Source organism: Phaenicophaeus curvirostris, chromosome 2 (genome assembly GCF_032191515.1).
Source record: "Phaenicophaeus curvirostris isolate KB17595 chromosome 2, BPBGC_Pcur_1.0, whole genome shotgun sequence".
Classification (NCBI taxonomy): domain Eukaryota; kingdom Metazoa; phylum Chordata; class Aves; order Cuculiformes; family Cuculidae; genus Phaenicophaeus; species Phaenicophaeus curvirostris.
In genome coordinates, this window is record NC_091393.1 from 66,025,823 (window position 1) to 66,052,485 (window position 26,663).

Sequence of the window (26,663 nt, forward strand, 5' to 3'; positions counted from 1 at the left end):
ATGGACTGATGCCCAGGGTAACTCCTTCTGTATGACTTACAGAGCTCTCTTCACTGATGACTCCACAAAAATGCCTGGTTGCTCACCATTTGTTTGGCAAAATCACACATGTGAATATTGTACAAATAAATGCATCACAATGGAAATATCAGCTCTGCTTCAAATCTGAATATACCCAATTTCTGATGGATAAGGCTCCTTCTGGAGCTTTCCTGGCACATTTCATTTCTGCTCAGGTTAGCAGCTCAATAAGCAGCAAGTTATGACCCAGAAAAAACAGAAATCGCATAATTACAGCCATTTAAAACCAAGGATCAGGTACAGTTCTAGAAACACAGAAAAACAATTGCTTCAAAAAGGAGTAAACTGAGATCCCAAATGGAAACTCATGAAACCCAGAACCAGACAGATTCTGGAAACCAGCAACTGTTTTGGCTCCTTCGTGATCTTCTCCGTGTGGAATTTGGATTAAGAACAGCAATTTATAGCCTCTGATAGTGTCAGGTTGTTTCAAAGAAAAATTTTAGGACTGAAAAACCAATATCAATTCCTCAGACATCAAAGCTGTTAGTTATAAAAGTGTGGTTTCGTTTTCAGCTGCTTCAGGTGCTTGCATACCTAAAAAATATTCTGGTTTTCAAACCAGATCAGTTGCTTTAATAACATGCATCCCCTCTCCTCAGAAACCTTTCCTTTTCTTGGTCCACAGAGACACATTATGGGGCCCAGGTGGAAGAAAGCATTCTCTAGGGATGTTGGTTGTTAAACTTGCAGCTACCAAAGATCTCATGTCACCTCTTTTGGAGTGCAATGCAAGATGCAACGTTTTGCTTCTGGCAAAGGCATTTTCTCAATATAAAGGCTGCAGTGAATCTAATAACATTTTCCTTCTAAAATTCTCTTTCCTTCCAGAAGTCCTCTCCAGTGCACCCACAAATACATATAAAATTATGGAAGGGAGGAATGAGAAAAAAGAAATCAAATATTTATTCTACTCTGAGTTTCAGAAACTATTTTAAGCCTATTTGTAATTCATGGATTGCTTCAACTGTTGGGGCATCACTGTATACCTAGAAAGGCTTGTACATCACAGATTTCCTGCATTCAACATAAAGTATCTTCTTCCCTGTTTCTTGCCATTCTTCCTAATTAAATCACCACAATTAAAGAAACCCCTTTGCATCCTTTCTGTTCATGCCTCTAGTATTTCTGAGCATGGTGTCTCTGTTCTTTACCTCAAAAAAATACTTTTGGCTTTTAGCCTTCTTTCCAAAGAGATGTGTTAAAAAATGGCTGCTATTCTCTGAACTGCTTGTAACTTATCAGCTTCTTTTGATGGTCTGATGCATACGCTGAGCATTCCTCAAGCATGGTCTCATGAAAGACATGAAGGTGGGCACTTTTATTGCCCAACAGTAAGAAGAGATTTGTAGAAGCAAAATGTGAAAGTTGCAACCACTCTTCAAATAATGATTTTTGCTAGTGCCACAGAGGCTTCTGACACTGGTAATGTACTTGCTACTGTAATAAAAATATACAGCATACACTGCAGAAATAAGGAATTGTCCTTATTTCTTTGACATCACTACTGTGCCTAAAGCTTATACTCTAAAGTGGCTGTGTCCACACACCATTTTGCATAGGAAATAAGCCAACTAGCACAGAGAAAGTCCCACAGGCAATCCCATCCTGAAGTCACAGCTGCCTTCCGCTGCATACAACTACATGTGTCTGCTCTGTGTTTTTTTTCCTTGATTCATCTAACGAAGTTCCAAGTGAAGCATGAATATTGCACATGCAACATGCAGTAACAAAAAATCACTGCAGACTTAGAATTATATGGTGGAAGAATGCCGGGCATAAGTTAGAACACAGCTCCTCAAGATTCAAGCATCACCATCCATAAGTAACTTCTGAACACGTAACACCTAACTGGATATTCTCCAAAAGACATCATGTAGAGGCACAGACTAAACAGGAAAATATTTCAAGTCTCCATTTCTCTACAGGGAACTCGTGGGAGCTAGATATTTTGACATTCTTTCTGTATGTTCCTTGATTGTGGGTTTTCCCTGTTTCTCCCTTTCCAATTAAATGATACATTATGCATTTCTTCTGGTAGGCTACTTTTAGCATACCACTGTGGTCTAACACAGACAGTAGAGTTATTGAAGGGATTAATTCCCCTACACCAACCTGCAGCTCTCTGTAAGTTTTCACCTAGCCTGAGCTCATTACTACCCTCTCTTCGTTTTAGGTAAAGGAGGAGGTGGGTGTCTCCTCTCAATCCCTACAGGTATTGAGGCTACCCCCTGCCTTACACACAGGACGAGTGATACGATGGAAGCACATCCCCTATCTATCCAAAGAAAGGGAGAGAGAAGAACTAATTCATATAAGGTTCTTGATTTAAAGAACAAAAAAGATGGATGAGATTAATCCCAGCTTTGCTTACTCTCTTCTTTCTGTTTGCGCAGGCTGTACCTTCTCACCCTGCCTGCAGAGGGTTGGTTGTGTCTTTTCATTTAAAAGCTGAGCCAAATTCTTCTGTTACATACAATTAGAAAGGTGTCTGGATCAGTCATTTATAACGGCAGCTCTCAAACAAGTTGGACTGCAAAATGGGAAGGCAGTATCTCCTGCCCCCAGTACACTTAAATTCAGAAAAGTCTATGATGTCTTCTTTGGGCACTGCTGTGGCAATATTGCCAGCACAGTTTTTCAGCTACCACAATGAGAGCTCCAAAATGCAAATATTGCTTTTGGTTTACTCATAAACAGAAAACAGTCACAGATACAGAGAACATTGTTGAGATTCACACACTTCCAAAGCAAACATAGACTTACTATTTAAGGAACAGCAGATTTTTAAGGCCCTTAATTAAAATTACTTGCTTGAAACTGAAGTCAAGCAGCCAAGACTCAGAAATTACAGATTTCAAGTTCCTCCTCTAGCCCTTTTTGTTCCTCTTTGTGGGAAACCATTCTGTACAATGAAAAGAATCAAGGTCCTGTATGAAAAACAGTGCATGATCAGACAACTAAAAATAGGAATGTAAAATGCCCAAAGCATAGGAAATGAACTTAGTGCTTAACAAGTCCTTGTTGACCTTGTTAACAACCAGGCTCTTCCACAGCAGTTGCATACACACTCTTCCCATTTATGCAGAAAAAAATCCTACTGTACCCAGTTATGCCCTACTCCTGCCACTTCCAAGATTTGAAATAAGGAAGAACATGCCTAGTCTATGCAGGAAATGGCTTTTGGTGCTGCTTGGGGGCAGCCTGTAATCCTGCTCAGTAGAAGGAGCAAAGGAAACTTTCCAAGGAAGAGTTTCAGCTCAGTCTCAGTTTCACAGAGCTTCCCTGGGACAGCCCTTGGCTCCATTGCCTTCCACCTTCATGTCAGTCCTTCTGGCTTCTTTTACTCAGACTCAGAGCCTCAGTGACTGGCATACTTGAGCAGCCTTGTAATTCACGTGGTTTCTCTGGCACTCATTCTGTGTGATCCAGTGAGATTCAACTTTCACGTGGCATGTCAAATGCTATGTGTTTCAGCTGCTCTTTCCTCATGTATGTTCCTTTATTCAATTTGACATGTCTTATTTGTTCCAGCCCAAACAACATAATAGCAATACTTGCACACTCCTGCTTTCTCTTCCCATAACATCTCCTCTACGTGGAGAAATGATTCTGAGAGCTGGAGAAACCTTTTACAGCATGTCCGTGAAGACACAAACTAACTAGACATATTTTCTTATTTTTGGAATAGCATCATCCAGTGGGTTCAGAGAGGAAAACAGGGGGAGTCCACTTCCCTCCCATCTCCAATCTCTTCCTCTCCTTCTAGTACTGGAGAGCCTCTCCCCACAGTGATACTCAGGGTGAGGAGGAATAGAGGACTGGATTTGTACTGAACATGAGATAATCTAGGTGAGATTCCCATTTCCCCACTCCTTTCTTCCTCTTCCAGTAACTTGTATGTGCTGCCCCAGTTCACGGTTTGCTCCGCCCTCTTGGTCCAGGTCTTCTAAACACTTCGGTGCTTTCAGGCTGCCAGCCTCCTCCTGGGGAATGCGAAACAGACTGAGAAAGGTGATATTCCTGACGAGAACTCAGCTGGCTCTAAATGGCAACTCATGAAACACAAGAGGCTGTGGGTCTAGCTCCAGCTGTGGCAAAGAGCAGACATCCTGAATCTATTCATAAAGAGAACTAGCTACTGTACTAACACTGAACAGTGTTAGGCAATCTGCAAAGAATGGTCAATTTTCAGACCCACTGAGTTACTTAAACTGTGATTTTAGGAAATACAGATGTGTATTGACAGGTGGAACACTGCAATTGTGGGGCTTTGCTCTCAGATACAAATGTAAAATGGCACTCGCCTGGTAATGAACCATCCTGGCTCAAAGTCAAGCAGTCTTCCCAAATTTTGCAACAAAACTATCCAGTTGCTCACCATTGAAATTCCCGTTCATTAAGCCCCTCTGCTAGGCCCTTGATCTTTTTATCTAGCTAGCATGTGGTTTGAGGATCCTCTCATATTTTTTTCATCTCTGTTTCTGAGATTTACTTTTCTTCAACTGCCTAGGGATGGTGATGATGGTGAGGGACTCAGCATTAGGCAGCAACTGCATAAAAGGAAAAAATCCACTCACAAGACTCATGTAATTTAAGCATGAAAGTGAGATTTCTTTCTCCTGTTTGTTTCAAATCCTACAGTGAATTATTTTAACACAAAAGGATCATCAGCAAGGATAGTTTTCTGAAACTAGAATGCAAGTTAATAGAAATGTACATGGTCCTGCTTACTCAAAATTCCAACAAATCTGAACAAAATGTCAAGATATGTCTCTTCTCTAACACACATATGACCCTCCAGAAAGTCACTTTTCAGATCTGCAGAAATGAATGAACTATTTTTGACCTCACAGATTTTCCATAAAGAGTTACAATTATGAGCAACCTAAGAGGAAGCAAAAATGACAGGCTGATTAAAACTGTCTTAGTAGAAAGGCAATTATCCTAAAGATTTACCAGCCTGTGAAACCAGAGATTTGAACTAATGAAGAAACTTGAACTGCCACAGTATTTAACCCTTCTTGCAGAACAACATAAATTTGCATTTGTCTGGCCTGGATTTGAAAAAAAGTAACAGTAAATTCCAAATCCACCCAAAAAAAGCCTTTCACCACTAGACTCTATGGGGTAGTTAACCTCAGTACCTACCTCTGACAGAGCAGTACCACTGCTTAGCTAGTGGGCATACAAGAAGGTAATACTTGCACAGATGTTTTTGAAGTTGAAGAAAGCCACAGAACCACAGATCGCAAACAACAAGAAACCATAAGGCTGATTAACAAATCCTTTCTCTTCCTTTGCAGTTGCTTTTTCCTATGATTTGGCTTTGTACTGAATAGATAACTCTTCAGGTACTACAACACCAAGCTGTTCCAAGTATTTACTGTTTTCTACATAAATTTTCTTAAGATACAGGAGTGTTATCTTCATCCCCATCATACAAGAAAAAAGTGAACATCAAGCATTTACCACAACCTGTTCAACATCCTACAGGGAATCTGTCACAGAGTCAAGACTTGAGCCCACACATGTTAGTTCCTGGTCTAATCCTCCCACACCTGTGTTCAAAGAGCCAGTTTGTCTCGTATTTTCTCATACGCAACCTGGATGAAAAGTTGTCTTGAATGTACACTCCTCTACAGGTTGCCCATTAGATGCTCAGCCCTTGTGCCTGGAAAGCTCTTTATTCTGGGATTTCAGAACTCCTATCATCTGCGATTGCAAAGTGGTATCTTTAAAAGGTTACAAACCCAAGAAGCAAACATAGGCAGCCAAGATGCAGCATCAGCAAACTTTAAGAGCTGTTTAAAAAAATCTGTGGTTTTACCTTCATTTTTCTTCCTACTTTAGGGATAACACCAGACAAAAGGACAGAAGTGTAATACTACAAGCAACTGGCCTCATAGAAGCCACACCACGGAGGAAGTGGATGCAATTGCCATTCCTGAAAGAGGTATGCCATGACAGAGGAACATACTGAACAGGAGGAAAGTGAGGTCCCTTCCTCATCTGAGGTCTGCATTTCATAAATAATTGAAATATGAAGCCCTGATCCACTTATTTCCCCTCTCCTGTTCCACTGTGACAGAGACCATCAAAGCACTGGCATCTTTCATGATCCAACACAACATATTTTCCAGTGGCGGGGGCACGGGACGGGGTGTGTGTCTTTTGATATGTGGCATTTCTTCAAAAACCAGTTATGGGGGCTGAACATTTTTAAGAACAACTTTAGGTTTCATGGTTATAGAGGGGAACAAATAATCTGAAAGCGGAAATAAGCATAACCTAGAAGATCTCTGAACCAAGAAAATAACCCTATATGCCTTCTTTCTGAAAATCCTATGATATCCCCAGACATGATTCTGAATTTCATAACATTTATGTTTCAAACATTGTCATTCAAATAATGATATAAAGAATCACAGAGCCTTTAGACAGACAAATACCTGTAAAAAGGAAGAATACAAAAGTTCTTAAATTCCATACCCTGTTACAGAGTTGTGATAGTTTATGAAAGCCAGGTAGATTTTGTTGCTAGTTTTGCTGTTATTTAAATTTTCAGGGATTCTTACCTCGAAATTCCAGTCCTCTGAGCTGAAAGGTGACAAGGCCATTTCCAATTTCGATCAAGTGCACAAAGGCATTTAAATAATCTGATGCCAGAATAAAACAGTCTCCTGCGTTGTAGTTTCCCCAGCGGCCCAGAATCAAATCACCACAAAGAGACTCCTGCAGAGATCTTGTCAAATGCTCATAAAAAATGGAGTTGAGATTATTGTCATCATTTCCTACAACCAGAGCAGCATATATTTGTAAAAAATAAAACTTATAATACACTAAGGCATTCTGCATAAAATCCTACATTCTTTTTTATTTCTGCATAAAGTCTCTTCCTTTAGCTGGATAGTAACTTCTTGATATTCTACACAAACTGCATTTCCTAGGTAGATTTAAACCTTCAGAGAATCAAAGTCTGATGCTTTTATTTAATACGAACAATACTGTAAATAGAACATCAAATTAGTGAAAAAATCTACTTCAGACTGAACCAAATCACCTCCGTTGTGTTTTATGACAGTAAGGATTTTTTTGGCTCCATTGCAAGTCTCTGCAATGCTAAGTTAACGTCTACGTATTGTTCATTATTATAAGAAACCAGAAATTGTGATTATTTCATTGCATAAACTTAAATCTGAACATTATTGCTGAGATTTTAAAGAATTTGGTCATACAGCTTCCAGTAATTTTGTTGAAATTTATTTCTTTTAGTCCTCCAGGAATTTTTCAAGGCTTTGTTCATGAAGTACTTGTGAGTCCATAATATGAGGATAGATACGTTAAAAGAATGCACTTAGTATACTAAGAAAGAATTAAACAAGGTTCATTTACCACTAGAATCGCTGCCAGTTCTTTAAAAACAGTCTCAGCTGTCCAATCACACATCAGTTGGACCGACTGCCCAGGTAAATAACACCTCACTACAGTCTAAACGTGTCATCCCATAAAGGCCTATGGCATAACTGGATTTAAGTAAAGCATTTTGTGAAGGTGAAAGGGAGTGAATATTTCATAAATGATGCTAACAGTGCCACATAATCCAACACGGTGTTGTGGTTGCAGTCTTTTGCATAATATATATGCTTGACATGAGAACGGCTTTTATTTTCTATACTTTACCAGTGTTGCATCTTTAAATCCTTTCTAAATGCTGGTACATGAATAGGTACACATGTACAAACCAACACCTTGCAGGTGTATTTGTATATATGAGAATGTATGTGGATACATACGTACAGGTACACATGCATGCTTATATATGTGCATATTTGGGAGCAGATCTAACATGGAGAAAAAAAGCCAAGGTTGGTAGGCTATAGCTTCCCCTACAAATTGCTCCTCTATATAAGAGGAGGAATGGATGAGTCACTACACAGCTTTTCATCACCACGGCCATTACATATTCAGCCCTGGTACATGCAACTGCATATGCACATACAGATAGACTCAACTATGCACCTTCTGGAGCATATTGGGTCAAAATCTAAATGAAGCACAATATTAATCTTTTAAGCACACACACAAAAGGAATGTTTTGCTTGAGCTATGGGTTTTAAAGCGTAACTAACTTATTAGCATCTATAATAATGCAAAAGGTTATTGCTATCAGATGACAGGATGGCCTTAGGAAATATCTGAACTCCCTGCCTTGAAATGATAAATAATGAAAGAGTGCTATATAAGCCTCAAACTGCTAATACCTCACTTGCTTTCTTGGACACTCTGGATTACATGCATTTCTGCTTGAAGATATGTTTAGGCTACTGAAGTAGCCTAAACTACTGAAGTAGCCTAGTTTAGGCTACTAACAATAAAAAGGTGGAGGGATAAAGATGTAATAACAATAAATACAATGTAAATTTATACCTCTTTAGTAAAAGCCCCTAACACCTCAGTGCTAAAATAGAACCAGCTGCAGAATATTAAGGCAGAGGAACCCAACTACGAAACCTCAGTTTCACAATGGGACCAGGATTTGGCATGAAATTGTGGTATCCATTTTCCCTGGGAAGGGCTCTGACCTGCCAGGTGCTGAAGAGCATCAGCTGAGGTACCACACACACCCACTGACTTGCCAGGCGCTTTAAATTGCCATGGACTGGAGCTCATTTAACAGATAAATATCCAGAGCAGAAGCCCATCATCTGTCCTATGTCCTTTTATCTCCTCCTGCAAATTTTCCAGTTTCACTTTACTCCCTCTCCAAAAAGGTTTCTCTCCAGGGAAATGGATATATCTGTCTGAGCAAATTGCTCAGCAGTAGGAGCAATGTCAATCTGCTGCTTTCCTCCAAAGCCTTTTCCTCACCACCGCTGACCTTCAAGCCTAGATCAGGGTGTTCGCTGCATACTCAGTACAAACAGCAATGTTATGATTAACCACGCAATTCACAGCCCAGCAACAATCTGATCAGCTACACATGACAGAGAGCGAATTTACTTACCAAGTCACCCGACTTAAACTGGTGCTCTGCTATATTTAAAACGTTCCGATTTATTCACACAACATTTAAAACCTTTGCTTCTCTTTAGCTTCCCAGGCAGAGCCTTGACCATGTAAACACATCACATTTTGCAAATCAAGCAAAACACCCAAACTCCCAAGACATACCTGCATCCTTTTCGATCTGAATTGCCAGTCTGGTATTGGAATGGTCCGATCTTTTAGTGCTGGAAAGAAAGACATGATGTACAGCCAATTCATTTTCAAAAACAAGATTCTCCCCAAAACACATTTTTATTTTCTTTTTAAGGTATCATTGTGTTCTGTGTTTATATCGTTATGCAGTTCACACTGTAATTGCATCACTTCATCAGTTTATTCCAAGTAGGCATATATAGTTATTCCAGTTCAGTATTGGCATTGATATTGTAGGTTATTAGCACACAAACCAAAAGTGTCTATATCTCCTTCTCCTTTTCCTCAAACTCTTCTTTCCCCATTTTCTTTCCTGTGGACAGAGTCCATTCAGAATTTAGCATCTGTGACAATATGCATCTCTATATCCTTAAATAATGGAACTGGCTGCAGAAGCAAATCAGCCACGTGCCACCAAATCAGTGAATAGAAATAATATTAAACCAGTCTTTCTTCCTTTCTAAGCCTAAAGGGAAACAGCCAGACTCAAGGGATTTTCTTTGCATGAAAATATTTCTGTGGATGTATAACATCTATGGAAAAACAACAAAGAAATCACTTTATGTAGTTTCATATTTAGCTAAGCAGCAACAGAAGTGTCTCTGGCCATTCCTATAATGTGAAAAAGAGCAAATTACAGTATTTTATTCCATACAGACAGCAACTCTGCCTCCCTTATGAATGACAAATTCCCTACTCAGTATTTTCATTGTAGCATGGAATATAAATACCACAGGGAAAATAGTCACAGAACAGAAAGCAACTAAAAGGTAGATTGGATTGAGCTTTTATTTCTACCTGTAACAAAAGACACTAACAAAGGCTAAAAATAAGGGATGGGTAACACTGTGAGCAAGCATGCGTCCAACAGGAGAGAGTGGTTGTTGTGGTGACTATTCAGCATCAGAAGTCCAAAGTATCTCCCAAGCATCCATCTCCCTGGCCTTCAAGGTAGAAGTGAAAACATGGCTAACAGAAATGCTATAGTAAATATAAATTTCCCTGAAATACTGCTCTGGCAGTGGTGCTTTAGGATTCCAGGACACCTCATTAAGAATACTGTCTCAAAAGTTTTGCCCTCAACCACTAGCCTTAGCAGAAGGCATACCAATCATATATGTAAATACTATCATTCCTTGGAAAATGGGGTTAAAATCAAAAACAGGGAAAGAAAAAAACAGTCAGCATAACGTTACATGTGACAATGGTGAGAATCTCACCTTTTCACTAGCCTGCAAGCATAGGGAAATGTGCCAAGGCACCATCTCTCCTGGTACAGAAACCAAGGGAGACAACGAGGCATGGTTGTCTCCAACGAGGCACGGAGCACAGAGCTTAGTGGAGATTTTGAATGGGCTGATGATTAGCCAGTCAATTTGGAAAGCCCAAATTATCTACTCACTATGAAAACATGACAACTGAGACACGTCCCAAGGAAGACCATAGCAAAGAGGATTTCAATTAGATGGGAGACTTTCAAACATCTTAAATAACACTAAAAAAGGATGGTGTAAAGCCAGGCTAATGTTGTCTTTGAAGCACAGCAGAGACTCTCTGGGTGTCTGTATGTCCTCATCGCAGTATTGGCTTCCAGGATTTTGCGTGTTAATATACAAGTTATATAACAGGCTGGAAATTTCTGAGCTGAAGCTGTAAGGTCATGCTGAAGCCAACTGGGAGAAGGATGCTATAGCTGTCCCTAAGGTTAGAAAGCCTTTTTGTCTCACAAAAAAACCCAGAAAAAATTGCACATAGGCTTCCACGTAGTAGATAGAAAACCAGAATTGCTTTACTTCCACTCTGCACCAACAAGTGAACTTTCATTTAAAAAGGCATGTTCTTTATTGTGCAAGATATACAGTTGGAGAGAATATGAGTCTTAATTAGAATTATTCGTAATTAATATTAGTACATTATCTACATAGATTAGCATTTTATTTGATGTATTATTTACCTTCCTGCCTCTGGTTGGCTCAGCTTATTGTAGCTGCAATTTTAATTTCCTATGCAATATAATTGGCAACAGGGCAGGAGGGGCGGAGGGCTTTTTAAGCAGTTCAGAAAATAAAGAATGATTTTACTTCAAAAAGGTTGTTAGAATTCTTCTACCCTGATATACATCCACTTGAAATTACCACACATGCAAGACTAAGCATATAGATTACGTTATGGAATTCAATCAATTTTCTATTCTCAGCAGAGAAACGCTGCTGATTTCCAAATGCATACGTTTGAAGATTATGAGACTCCTTATTAAATTTCAGTCCCTCTGAAATCAGTGTGGCAGTATAAGGTACAAGTCAATACTATTCTTTACACCAATTTTTTACCACATTTTTTACCACCCTATAAAGCATTTCTGAACTTAAGACATATTGAAATCCATACAAATCAAGCAATAATTCAGAAAAATTCTAATCCATAATAAATAGAAATCCTTTTGCTCAGCATGCAGCTCTGGCCCCGTTTCTTTCTCTTTTTTTTTTTTTCGTTGAAAGAAAGATGCATGAAACAATCAGGGAAAATGAGGAGTCCTTCAGGACGCTCCAAGAAAGATAATGCAGCCTGACTGCGGAGAAGAGAAGGAAACAGAATGGTGTTCTCAGATAACAAAACCTCACTACTTTGCAACTTTTCCAAGCATAGTAATGATTGCTGAAGCGGCTAAAACCTGGGCATCAGGACATGAGACAAGAAAGAATTTACCTTTTCAGACACTACCAGAAAAAAAAACTCAAATCTATATAAAGATATTTTGAAGCATAAGTTTTCATTTTTGTAAATAATAAAGGTAATACAGACAGAAGCAAACTTCATGCCTAAAATTTAGTTCAGTTGAATAAATTTAGTCAGGTAACCCATCTTGGACCTTAAAAGTCTTCCACAATTATTAGTACCAAAGCTATGTTTGTACTTTCTTGAAGGCAATAGGAATTTGCAGAGCATCAAACTATAATACACTGTACCTAACAACCGAGCCAGCGATGCCTTTACTCCTGGGCTTTTCACTGTCAAGTTGGACCTCTCAAAGTGAACTACTGGGACCAGCAGGTGATTTGGGCTTTCCTCTAGTGGCCTTTTGCTTTGCATTTGGTTGTTACCACTCTCAAAGGTGATAATTAGCTCAGTAATTTAATTTCTTCCTGAATTGCAAACCAGTGCAAGTCCTTCAGCATTTGCCCTAGAGAGCAAGTGATGGTGTTTGAATGTCTTCAGCTAAGTCTTCAGCAATTTTAAAGTCAGCATCCTACTTAGTTCCTGAAATATGTGTCTCATGCTCTTTTAATCCAGCATTTATATGGGCAACAAGATAACCCACTGGTTTGCATAGAACAGTTCACGCCATTATAAATTTACTTTCCCTTTGCAAAAGGGATGAAGGCACTTCAAATAATTCCCTTGTCCAAAAATACTGCCTCATTTTTCAAGAAGGAAAGATTTTCTCCTACCACTTTACCCTCCAGATTTCCTTAAAAAGGTACAAAAAAGTCCAAGGTGGGTTTGGGCAGCCTGGGGAACAAGCAGCACATGGTGAGAATTGGGCAAATTGAGGAGGGGAAGGAAAAAAAACTCCAAAAAGATCCTTGCTGTGCTTATTTCCAGAAGATGAAAGTAAAATTGCAGCTGCTCTACCTCCCTTGCTGCTGGTGGGTTCTGCCCTAAAGCAAAGATTCAAGACTTCTAGGATTCCTACTCTGAAGGAAATCTTTACTTTGAAAGAGGACAAAATAAAGAAAAGCAGTTACCCTCTTGGGGATGCAAGAGATGCCTTTCTAGGATAGATTCAAAGTTTTTCTTTGTCTGTGTCCAATGAATTTTCATCCATCTTTCCATGACATCTAACTGGCAAATCTAACAAAGAGAAATTTTACTATGCTGCAGCCCTATGATTATTCATAGGAGTCTGGGAAAAAAAACCCTCAACATTTCTGTGTGAATGTCTTACACTGCTGGCACTATAAATGGAAGCCTTAGTATTAAAAACACAGTTGTAGTGGCAGTAGGCTATGACAATGAGGCAGGAGGGAGAATGAGGAGGTGGCAGAATAGGCAGGCATCCATGAATATTTGAAGGACACCAGAGGCAAAAGAGATGGTACTAACTTGAAGCGTAAGGATGCCCAAATAGCTTTAAGTCAATTTCAGCTAAAAGGCAGAATGATTTCAGTGCGATAATTAACAACAAAGGCTGACAGCACCTTCATGCATAACCATGCCCAGGATTTCTTGGCAGCTGCATAGAAGATAGTCCTTAGGTTTAACTCACGTTAATAAAGAAAAATCCCTTAAAAATGAAAGCAACTTCTCCTTCCTGATCACATGCTCTGATTTTTATTTTTCATGCTTTCTTCCTTCCCTCCTTCCCTGACAGTTCCAATGTTTCATCTAACAATAGTAAAAAGTGGCTTTGATTGCACACTAGGAAACTGGGGGAGGGCGAAGGCATAAAAAGTTCCAGTTTTAAAGACAGTGCTGTTGAAGGGTCCTTTCAGAACACACGAAGATCTTATTATCAATAATGTTCCCTGTTCTAAGGGTTTCTTTACTTTCTTATAAAGGCTTCTGTAATTTATTCTGAGAGCTTCTTAAATTTCATGGTGGGGATTTTTTTGTGGTTTGTTTGGCAGGTTGTGCAAGTTCTGGGGTGTTAGGTGTTTTTTGCTGTTGTTTTTTTCTTCCTTTTTTTAAATTTAGGTAGGCATAAGAATCAGAATTGTGGTCATTTGCTGAGATACTGCAGAACATGTTTATTTGGTATATTCTGAAGCTTTTACTGAAGATGAGGTTTTACTGCTCCTACAGCAACAGGGATGCAAATGAGAGATGTGACTTTGAGATCGAAACCTGAGTGCCCAAACATGGCTTAAACAGCCTACCTAAATGCTCTGACATTCAAAGGTTTAGCTGGGGAATTCACCTCTTATTTGTAAGCCAGCTCATTTATGCATCTGTGTACATTAAATTATTCAATAATGCTTTATCAAAATGTCATCAGTATCCTCGCTTTTGTCCTATTTGTCTACCTTGCTAATTAATTTCTTTCCCCCTGTTTGAGCACTCTTTTTTCTTTTAAAAGGCCATTAGTATAAAATATCTAGACATAGTGACTAAGCAATAAAAGAAGCCTTGCAAGTGGAAGGATTATGCCCACTGCACAGAGATGCTTGTGTTCACTCTTGTGCCAGTGAAAAAGGGCTGGGTCCCTGATATCTTCTGGAAGGATGGGGCTTAGCACAGGACCCTGCATCACAGCTATACCTCTGTCTGCAGTTCACAGAGGTACTTTTAAATTAAAGTAAATGTGTTAATTACACACAAACCCATGTATCTGAAACAGTGAAGTGAGTGTTATTTTTTCTGGTTTTCCCATAATGGGCTAACACAAACATTACAGGTAAGGTACAATGCTGTGCCCAACTCTGGGCAGAGCTCTGCAGAACTACTTAATTCACTTGGGCTCTGCACCAGCTGATGGGCCCTTGGATGAAGTGGCAAATCCTGAGAAACCGTAAGGTACTGGAGAGTAGAAAGGAAGTGATGAGCAATGTCCTGGTGAAATTTTCACCAGAAAAAGAAAGCAAGATCAGACAGAAAAAAAAAAAAAGACCAAACGTTGGGAGCTGCTTCAGCAAATGAGGCCAAGATGTTTACCTCCTTTAGTCCCCACAGCACACTGTTTAAACATCGTAAAAGAAGGAAAGGACAGCAAGGCATTTCGGAATTCATTCTTAATATTCTTATTGCTGATAAAGCATTACTATGCTTTACCATTAAAATAACATGCTGAATTATTAAAATAACACACACTTAAAATATTTTAATTGTCACTTTTAGACTCAAGGAGACTGCTTAAACATAAAATTGGTAGGTAGTGATGGCAAGAAAGTATGAGGAAATATAAGAATAAGACAAAGACTGGTGAATGATGTCTTACAAAAAAAGCCTACATCAGAAATACTAATTTAATTCACTATAGGGTTTTCCATTTAGACATTTCTCACCAAAAGACAAAGGGAGGCAAAGCAGAAGCTAACCAAGCCTTTCTAGTGCCGTAAACCTGTGAAAGCAGCATTAGCCATACTGCATTGAAGAACAAGAAAAATCTTACTGCTACCGTGCAATATTATAGAAAATCCAATCTGAAACAGGGGTAACATAATACCTCTGGGTTTGGTTTTTGGTTTTGTTTTTTTTGCAAGGCCTGTTGAGAGCAGTCATGGTAGTCTTTACAGTACTCTTAAGACTGAAAAAAATGCCTGCTATTTTGAGAGCAAACACTGCCAGTCAAAGGATTAAAAAAAAAAATGTCCTTTAGCGTTCGTCCAGTATTTACCCAGTCCAATCTAGCACAAAGCTTCAGGGACAATTCTCAGTGGCAATGGTGACATAATTCTGCATTATCTCAGAGAGAAGCAAGAGAGATACTCTACATTTTGTTTTTACAACCCTTGAGGCAATTTGGGTCCCATACATACCCTTGTACATCAGGAGACAACCAGTACTTGAGCAGGCTGTAGCATGAATTATTCCCTGCTGCTATCTGTACACAACTTGCATATCACCTCAGTTAGAACAGTTACACTTGCTGAACATCTCTCTGACCTCAGCTTTCCCCCTGTATTCACATCCTGAGAAAAGTTGCTTGAGTATGCATCTTTCTCACTAAGAGTTTTTAATTTAGTGCCCTGAACCTCAGCTTGCCCCTAAATGTTTGATTCAGTTAAGCCTAAATCAGGAGGTGATCTACAGTATCTAAGTGAATGGGATGAACACTTGCTGAGAAGCCTTACTCTTATGGAAATTCAGTCAATCCATTTCAACAAGTTTCCAATACTCGACATAACAGGAATTTCATGAGTTTACTTGATCTCATTAGATTTACATAACTTGGAAGCTAAGCATTAGATAAACAGCTCATAAAATTTTAGTGCCGCTGTATAGCCACATAAGCCCTTAAAACATTACATGCTTCCTATTTCTGATTTATGAGTCCATTGTCATCTTTCTTTTATGTCCTATTGCTGCCGAATATCTTTAAAAGTCCTCTTCTATCATGCCCATGATTCCTTTTGCTCTATAGGCCTGAGTTCCTGCTTATCAATGTCTGTGGCATTATCCTCTCAGATTTTTTCAATGCATGGCTTTTCTTGGTTTTGCTCTTCCCTTTTCATTTATCCCACTTATGGTTTTGATCTCCGCTTGTGTTCCTGCCTGGCCTCAGCATGCCTTCCTCCTCTGATGCCTCCCTTCTGTCTTTATTCTGCCCTCTTAGAATGATTCAGTGAATTGGAGTAGTGAATGCATCTTTAACTCGGCAGGGAACTACAGAGCACTGAATCAGAATGCACTCCCAATTAATTATCATACATATGGCTCCTATTCAATTAGCCTCAATTTGTTTTATTGACTGCCAGGGGGAAAATTTAAGAAGAGATGTTACCAGTTAAAGGGATACTGCCAAACAGTTAAAATACAACTTTGAATTTTGTATAGCCTCCCCTGAGTGTGAAACTCCTGGCAACTCAGAAAACGCTTATTTTAATACCAGATCTATTTGATTAAAGATACCTGGGTTTCCTCACCCATCCAGTCAAGTGATGAGGTGAGGGCTGGGCTGGAGAGGAGAGCTACACGCTACAGCAGGTGGTCAAGGGGTGTGTGCACACAGAGTCACTTGCTCTGGGGCACATCACAGTTCAAGATGCTGAGGGGAATGCAATTTCTAGCGGCGTGGGGCTTTACCTGAAGCAACACCTCCCACACCTGAATACTGTGGCTTTGTCACTCCTCAAAGCCCTACACACCTGCTGAAAGGGATTAGAGACACCTACATCAGTCAAGTGTTACAGGTACAAGTCCATGGACAGTACTGGTGGCGCGCAATGAGAACATGTATAGAAAACAGGCACTACAGCAGGAAGGAAGAAGGAAGGGGTCTTGGGAAGACAGCCAGATGAGTAAGTCAAAGGAATAGCATGTAAATTTGGAGGGCTTGTGAAGAAAAAGGCTAAAGTACAGACAAAGATGTTCTTTGTTCTTTAAACATTTTGGTTTTCTCTATTGCCACCCTCAATGCCACCATTCCGCACACGCACCTGGAGAACAGGGTGCAACTTCCCACAGACTGTTATATACTCATTGTTTCAACAGAGTAGCATTTTCCCCCCCCAAAAAATCATCTTTATAGGGAAATCCACCAGTTATTAGGGAAGAATAGAGGGAAAATGGCAGCAACTTGCTAACATTTCAGCTTTTGCATCACTGCCAGCTAGGGAGTACCACTACAGTCAGCAATAATGTTGTACCCTAGGGCACCCAAGCACCTCTCTGTACCAGTCCAGGCTGGATGCTCAAGGATCTAAATCCATTTGAAATCTCCAGAAAAGAACTCAACAAATTCCATGTGCTTTGCAAAAAGGACCAGGCAGCCCTTCTGATTTGAAGGCAGCAACCAAAAATTCATACTAAAAACCATTCATTCACTGGTCCTATTTGTTTTGATTTCTAAGTCCCAGGCACTAAAAAGTGCCCATTTTGATTTTATCTACATGGTAATACTTATTTATACTATTTTGCTGAGTTATAAATTAACTTATCATTCAATAAAAGCCTGGAGGAGCCCTGAGGCCAACTCAGTGAAGACCCCTCTTAAAAGAGCCATGGTCATCAAAGGGCATTCATAAAACTGAGTAATGGCAGAAAACAAAGGAACTAGAACCTCAGAACAATCTGGAGTAAAGTCGTACAACTGGAATATAGTGCTTCTTTCTGGTCAGTTCATAAAAAACAGTATAGAAATAGAAGCAGCCAGAGAGAAATAAAAAAATGAGCAGAGAAACAGTTCAGAAGAAACTAAAATTATTGCATAAGCAGTAGAACTCATGGCTGCAATGTGGCTTTCATGCCAGATTGCTGGAAGTATTCTGAAAAGTTTGAAACCTGAGTAAGGAGAAAACGCAGTGACAATAGTCAGAACATAACATTTCTGAAATTACACTTGAGGAAATAAGGCAAACACTAATTCCTGTTGATCAGGCAAAAAAAAGTTTCTCCTATGCTTAGGTTATGCTATAGTTGTTGATTTCAGACGTTAATGGACTTTCCTTTAAAGTATTCACTATAAATCAATGTCCAAGGCACTACTGCACTCACTATAAACATCTGCTGCAGTTTTTCCTCTGTAAACATTACCACTATGGAGGTCTACAAATATGTGAAAAATCAAACAACATAGCAAGAAAAGACTGAAAAAAGAAATCCAGCCCAAAAAAGGAGAACTTGAAATGTCTGAATATGCAGTTCCCAAACAAGGCCCATGAACGGTTATGGTTGAATGATGTTTTGTGTTCAGATCAGGGGTTTTAGCAGTTGTAACAGACAAGCAGGCTCACACACAAACCAGATGCACTAGGGTGTGTTAAAAATGAGCATTTGGAAGTGGAAGGGTGGTTATTTTATGAGGAGAATGGAGGGAGCAAGCAGGTAGATCTCACAATCTTTTTCCCACATATGTGAATAATGTGGGGTCAAACATAATTATGTCTACATCAGGGAAACTCTTCTCATTCCACCTGCAGGCTGTCCATGATGGGCAGATTAAGTGAACCGGTAGGGAAAAAAAAAATGCCAGCTGCACAAGATCTGAGGCAGGGCAGGTTTTTCTCACCATTCATTCCCAGCTGCATTAACCTTACAGGTGGCTATTTTCCAGAACACTGTGGCTGGAATAATAACACAGTGATAGATTTTAAAAAAGATGGAGAAAAGGAAGGCTTGCTAACATATTCTCAAACATAGAGAGGCATCTAGTAATTTCATTCTGAGATAACTGGCGATTTAATCACAGCCTCTTTAGAAAGCCTAACTCAGTTACACCACATGGTAAATCATTTGAGAGCCTTCAAAGCACATACTGAAACAGATGATCAAGGAACAACAGAAACAAGAAGAAGGAGAGAGAAAAGCAGCAGTGAAATCTCCAGGTTCTTGGTGGCAGTTTGCTGTTTGCAGGGACAAGTTACAGCTGCAGCAGCAAACAGGCTGCTCGACATGATCCAGCGGTTAGACCCACTGGGGAATGAAAGTAAACTTCCTACTCTATTCCATTCATTGCCATATTCAAGATACAAAACAAGATAAGAGGAAGGGAGGAGGAGGAGGGAGTCAGGCTGCAGCATGACAAAGTATTTAAGAAAAAAAGGCAAACCCAGGGAATGAAACAACAGCACTTGAACAAACACTTTATGCTTTAAAGTGCCTATAATATTAAACAAGATTTACTGCTATTTCCTTTTTTCTCTCTCTCTGACATCTACAGCCTAATAATTCAAACAGCTGTGAAAATAAAGACCAAAATAGCACTCTTCAACCTGGGAAGGCAGGATCCAGGCTAAAGGCAGGATGAACTCAGTGTCGCATCAATTTTTAGTTTAATTTAAAAAAAAGATAAAATTTCTTGTAGTTGGACTCCCACAAGGCAATCAGCTCATGAGCAGCAACCCAGCTTTCTGAATTTACACCCCTCTCTTTTCAACCACAGCAGCAAAAGCTGTAAAAAAGTGGTTGCATGAAAAGTTGTTCTTTCTTAATCACCTTCCTTATTGCCTTATTTTCAATTCTTCTTAAAGGCACCCTTCCCTTTCCCCATAATAATTTCTCCATAAATGCCCCTGACCTCAGTGATGTATTGGTGTACTAGACTCTGCACACAGCGAGTAGCAAAGTGCATACTGTAAACAAACAGCATCTGTTGATTGCAGGGAAGAACACCCATGCTCTCTGCACACACTGCAAGAGCACAAACAGGCACAGTATGGTTCCTGAATTTTGAAGAGATTGCTAGGAATTTCACAGTTTGCCCACTGTCAAAATGAACCCTTCTCTTTTATTCTTTTTTTTTTTTTTTTACCCACTTGAATTCCTCCATCTCCTTGAAAAAACAAACAAGCCATCATCTTAATTCTCTGAGACTTTCAGCTCCAACTCACATCATCTAGAGTGGCAGATGCCTGGTCAGAAATCTGAGGAATCAAACTCCTCTTTAGCCAGCATGAAAAGTGGGACTAAAAGAAACACTAGAAATGCCAGATGTGTATTTATGCATTCAGAAAACACCAGGCAGAGACAAGAAAATGAAAATTTTAAGGAAGAGATGGAGCACTTGCTCACCAATCAGGCTACTGGCCAAATAGCCCAGATTTATTATTAAACACAGTACTATCTACTTGCTTATGTCCAAAGCTTCATCTTTGGATTAACTTCACAGAAAATTATCCGGATGGCTTTTCCTCATCTAATTTCACACTTTTGGCTCAAGTGAGATGCAAAAATAAGTTTTCAATAAGTGAAACAAAGAAAAAATATAGTTTGTTTGACAGCAGTGAAGTACATATGTGGTGATGAACAGATATGATGCTCTAAGAAAGCAGCTAAATTTTTTACTTGGAAGAAAAACAAAATCATGATATTTTGATATCTGGACTGCCTGTCAAAACTGGTTTCAGTTAGTCCAATTAAAAGGTTAAATTGTAAAATATATAACCATGGAATTTACTGCCCCTAACTTCATATAAACATAAATGAGGTTTTGTGTAGCTGATACAAATGTGATAATTTAATGTAGTCATCACTATAGCAAGAAATGTTTGAAAATGAGAATGCAAAGCAGGCAAAACAAAAAAGCTATAAAAAACACATTGAAGGTAGCTTTCCCCTAGGGAAACATTCCTGTCAACAGGCAATGAGTACAGATATAGCAAGAAAATCTGCCAGAGCTTCTGCTCTGTATGAACATATCTCAGACTACACTGCAGTGAACCTGTGACTTTCCAGGAATACCATGAGCTGAACTTGGCAGAAGTAACCGTCAATGCACTCCAAGAAAGAAATCTATATGCTGATTTCCCCATCTGAAAACTCAGGATACATCTGGCCGCAAGGGCACTGCAACCCCAACACAGGTCAGTGCAAGAGCCAGAACAACTTCCCATTGCCGCTGAAGTTCCCAATCCTATTTAATTCCACAGCTCTGAAAGAGCATTCATGCCATCCCTTTGAATTTTTAGATGTTGAAAGGTCAAGATTTAAAGCAGTAAGGCAAGGTCTGCCTTATTTCATTCAATTATTTTAAGTACTTTGTAGAAAGTTTCCTCGTTCTCAATACAAAGTTACTCCATTCTCTTGCCTTTTTCTGTCTTTTCACTGTGTCCCTTTAATGAACCAAGAATTTTTCAGTCCAATGCTTGCTCACTCTGCTCAGTCCTTCATGTGAGCCATGAAATACTGAAATGGAAGCAAGGCAAAGGAGATTCAGAAGTGCCAGACACAAAATTAATACAAATTTAAGAGGAGTTGAGGCAAACATTTCTTTCACTTTGATGACTATATGAATCTTCTACAAGGCTGATTCCTACTTCTGAAAGGTTTTTGTGGGGCAAGGTTGTTGTATTTATGTTTTAAGTGAGAAGATAAGAAAAGACACACTAAAATTTCTAAATACAAGCAACAAAGCACAGATTTTTCACTAGGAGTCTAATTTAGCATTTATGTTGAAGATAAAGTTCTAGTTACTGCTTATTTTGAAAGAACAAGTAGCAGTGGTTTAAAGTATTAGAAGGGTTAGGTTTTTTGCATTCGGGGTTTTACAGTTTATGGGTAAAATAATTAAAATAAATTATTAGCACCAACTTCTTCCCTTTACTTCCCTTACTGGAAGTCAGTACTGATGAAAACAAGACCCTCATATAAGTGTCACCAATCAAGCACTATCTTTTGACATTTTGTTTGAATATCTTCTTTTCATCTTGCGCCAAAAGCCTGTGTCAAATCAAAAGAAACGGTGCCCTCTATTTCCACCTACAATAACCTACAGATTCTAAAGTACAAATTCTATATGAAAATGATGTACCTACAACAGAGTTTGACTCTCTAACTCGTATCTAGAAAAGAAGCCACATGCCTTCAAAATCCTCTGGTTCAAGAAAATGTAGCAGATGCTAAAATCTCCTCTTCCTACTTAATATTTTTCAAAGTTTCTGCCCAAATATGTGAAGGTGTCTGTGGAAATAGTGGTTGACTCCCCTCAACTTTATTCCTATGAAAACATGAACCCGTTAACCCAAAAAAAGATGTGTGAGAGAATTTTTTTAAGATCTGGATCCACTATGCAAAACTCAGCTCCCCTCAAAAGGTTTACACAAATCCCATCACATTCAGAAGCAAATGCAAAGCCCCTTTATTATGACTATCTGAGTAGTTTCTGTATAGATAAGTACATATTCACTCATTGACACAAGTTAAAATCATACAAAACCAAACCTCTTCAAACTAATCAATCCCTTTCCCCTTAAAGATGGAAAAAGAAATCACTGTAATTCCTAGTTTTGAATTCTCTTAAGGTGCTCAGATAGATCAGCGATACTGATACAAGAAGTGTGGTGAGTGTATAGTGCTTCTCACTGGTCTAGCCAAGTCCTGATTTGGCCAATACAACTTTCATATTGTAGCTCAGACTTCTGTTCTGGAGCTGCAGTTATTTAATCCAAGCTTGGCTACATGTTAGTAGGCGGTGAACAGTTTACACGCTGCCCAGAGTGCAGGACTCAAAGGATCCCCCATTGTGACAGCCCCTAATGTTCCATTCATCCCTTGCAAAAAATAGATATTATCTGGAGAGGGAAGAGTTTCCCTGTCTCCAGTACTCTTGTTGGGAGCCCATGAGACCCCATTTCAAATCCTACTAGGCAGAAGAAGAAAAAGCTCTTTATTCAGTCCTTTCAATACTCTACATTTATATCTTTGTCAAACTGAATGAGCGAGCGCTAAAATCTGACAAAACCAAGCAATTCTTAAGTCAAACTCCAAGATCAGATGTTGCAAGTAATGACAATGCACACTCATCACCTCTTCACTATGAGAGTTACCTGTCACATCCCCAATGGTAACATTTAAACAAGCTAGTAAAAAATACATTAATGCAGCCTGATTTCTAGTGCCAAAGGCACAGATATAGTTGCTAACACGAACTAGCAAGACAAAAAAGGCTGACAAGTGGGAGTTCAACTGATTTTCTTTTTCACAGTTTTGTAATTGTATGTCTCTACAGAAAATGCAGCATAACACCTCATCTGTAATGTAACGATAATTGTTTAAATAAATTTTCAAAAATAACCAAATAAACAGGAAGTAGTAAGACATCAGAATCAACATTCAAATATTCAAGATGCCCTACAACAACTTAAGGATTACCTTCAGAAAGAAAAATACCTTTAGAAATGAAACTAATTAGAGCAAAACTTTTACAAATAAAAAGTGTAGAAAAATGTTTTAATAGTCTTACTTGTAGTTTTTCTCCCAGAACTTGATCGGTCTTGCATACGATGCAACAAAGATGACACTACCAAGAAATGGACTCAGTGGCGTAGAAAAGACTGAAGTGGCCAGAGTTTGAAAAAAAAGCATAGCAGAGTCTGGAAACTGCAAGTTAAGGTAACACTAACGATTTTGCCATACTTTTAAACCATTGTTGAGGCAGCTTTTTGAACTATTTATTTCTGCTTTTTTTTTTTTTCTTCTATTTATTTTACCAAAGAAGTGGCAAGGAAAGGAGAAGAAGGCAATCAGTGCCAAATTACCAGTTATCAGCATGTAATCAGTGGCTCTTCAACGCTACACAGCTGTAATGGAGGCGACATGTCTGAAGAGCGTATGTCATTAGCAGGGTGACCCTGTCTAATCTCTGCCCAAGGACAGATCCTGAGTGTAGGCACAGCAGCAAGTGCAGCTTTCCAGCTAACTTAGTGTATCTTCTATAACACAAAGTGCTTTTCCAGAGTCTGACACAGAGTTTAAAATGCAAAAATAAACCCCCCTCTTTTTCTTGGAAATTCTCCGTTCTCTGCACTGGAGTCTTGTTTCCAGTGAGTCCAATATTCCATTCTGTCAGTTCTGCTTATATTGGAATGACCTAGTATGTGTAGAAACAGCTATGCTTCTAATTAATCCAACCTGCTGGCTTAAAATCATGCTTTAATGTTAATTTTTTTACTAACAGTTTAATATTCTGTGCTGACTGAATGGTTAAAAAATGTTTAGCATTTCATACCTTTTGAAATATATACAGAGTGAGAAGGGGAGGGCAGGGGAACAGTAAATCTCACACATAAACATCATAATAAATACCTGAATTCATAGCTTACTTTAAATGTAAATTCATATTCCAGATTGTTGGAAAGCAAGTTAGGAGATGGACAAGGACACTGAAAAACATTTGAGCTGAAAGGAATAAGGTTAAAAACTCAAGGAAATTAAATGTTACGCTTTAATACTTCAATTAATTCATACCACGTTCATGAAATCTCAACAAAGAAGTTTCTAAGTTGGCATAAGAGAATAATTGTTCTTCCTTACAGCACTCTTAAAAGGAAGGTGATAAAAAAGAAGCCATGGACTAAAAAGCAACTATCAGACTACAACATTCAAGTGCATCTCAAAATAAATTCAGGTCAAACCACCCAACAAAGTGTTCTAGCTTACTCTCTTGTAATAATATCCTGTATGTGTCCCATAGACTTTAAGACTTCACCAAAAAAAACCCCTATTTCAACAGATGTAGCATCATTCACAATACTGTATTTCCACAAAAAGGCTAGCTAGACAGGCTTTCAAAGCTATCTGCGAAATCTAAAATCAACCATTTGCCAAAAGATATCTCTCAAATCCTGCAAACTTATTAAAAGAGAGTGGTCTGGAACAGTGTCTTTGTGCATTAGTGAGCTTGCAAAATGAACTGCCCTCAAGAGTCTCAAGTTCAAAAAGCAACGCAGAGGAGAGACCGGGAAGTAAGCACATCAAAAAAGTTAAACTGTCACATTACACTGTAGTCATAACTAGTACTGGCTGTGAAAGATGAACAAGTATTTACAAGTGTCAGATAAGGGAAGGTGACTTGGGAGTTGAAGAGACAAAAAGAGAACAAGGAGGACAGATAAGGACAGCAAATCAAGTTTTCTAACAGTTCTAATGGAATGATTGGTTTTAAAATTGCCATCACCATGAGTTAAGCCGTTTAGGAATCCAATGTGAACTGTTTGTGTCTAAACCAAACATTAGTAACAATTTCAGTTTGCTAAAAGACATAATGCTTTACTATATGTACACTGGGAGATATTTCCCATTTGACTTGTGAAGAAACATTTTAATAAAGTGTTTCATATATGTAAGCATGTCATGAGAGCAAGTAATAGCACCCAACTCCCTTACATACACAGTTGATGTCTACGCTGTGCAATTATCTGACATCAGGGTTTTTCAATTTGATGTTACCTGATTTCTTTTTATTAGGTAATTTATTTTAATACCAATTCTTTAATCATGTTTAAGTAGAAAATTAAAAATGAAGTGCCAAAAACTTACAGGCATGCTTTCTTATTCCAAGCCACTGTTCTGTATGCACTTTTCTTATGTTCCAAGCCACTTTTCTGTATGCCATCTTTGTTAGGTTACACAGTGTAGATGCAGAACTTGCTTCTTTGTGAATAAGGGATTTTCTTTTTAATATGAGCATAATCAATTCTTGAGAAGGGGAAATAACTAAAAACTCTTCAACATGAAAATATCCTGTTTTGAGGATTAATTTTGCAATTAAAAAATCTATTTAAATTCAAATCAGTTTCAAAACATGCAACTGAAAGACTGACATTTTCAAAGTCTTTCACCTCTTTCTTTTAACACAAAACTATGCTTTAAGGCCAGTGCAAACCCTCTGTTTCCCAAAACTCACATTTCCAATTGCAATTTCTATGGGCCAAAAAAACTTTTGTCACTTCCAAGCACACAATCACTTAGAAGACGGGAGACGTGAGCACCACTGGACTTTCTTTTCTCATGTTTGAATTGTAACCCTGAAAGAGCCAAAGCAGAAACTCTCATAAAAAGGATAACCTGAACTGCAAACCCTTTCTTTCCAAATGTCACTGTTGGTTTATTATGTAAAGCCCTCCCTTGACTACAAACCATGCTAATTTTCTCAGTGTACTGATAATTATAAACGCAAAACCTTTTCTTCCTCATTTATGCACTGGGAAGTGAAGCTGCAGATCTCTCAAGTCAGAATTGTATTCCCATCCTTCATCTTTCGGAATTAGGAGAGACTTTAAATGTTCACCTAGTCTACCTAGCAGCAATAAGGAAGGATCAGCTAAAACATATTTTACTCCAGACAGAAGTTCATCTCAAATCTCCACATGTTGCCCTTTGTGCTCTGTGCACCAGAATTAAATGTATTAAAGCATGCAGAACTTCTCATATCACTGAGCACTATATCAAAAGCTAATAGAGGCACTTCAAAAATTAAAAATTAATGTTCTGTTTGCAGAAGTGAT

The 26,663-nt window shown here is 38.7% G+C and overlaps 1 protein-coding gene across 1 annotated transcript in view; it reads right to left on the reverse strand.

Annotated features, from left to right (window-relative positions):
* PCNX2 (pecanex 2) overlaps positions 1-26,663 on the reverse strand; it is a 155,230-nt gene that overhangs the window by 31,788 nt on the left and 96,779 nt on the right. The window contains exons 23-25 of the mRNA XM_069852327.1: positions 23,621-23,748; positions 9,256-9,314; positions 6,660-6,875 (exon numbers count right to left, since the gene is read on the reverse strand). Coding sequence (XP_069708428.1) covers positions 6,660-6,875; positions 9,256-9,314; positions 23,621-23,748 — 403 coding nt within the window. The remainder of the gene's footprint in view (positions 1-6,659; positions 6,876-9,255; positions 9,315-23,620; positions 23,749-26,663) is intronic.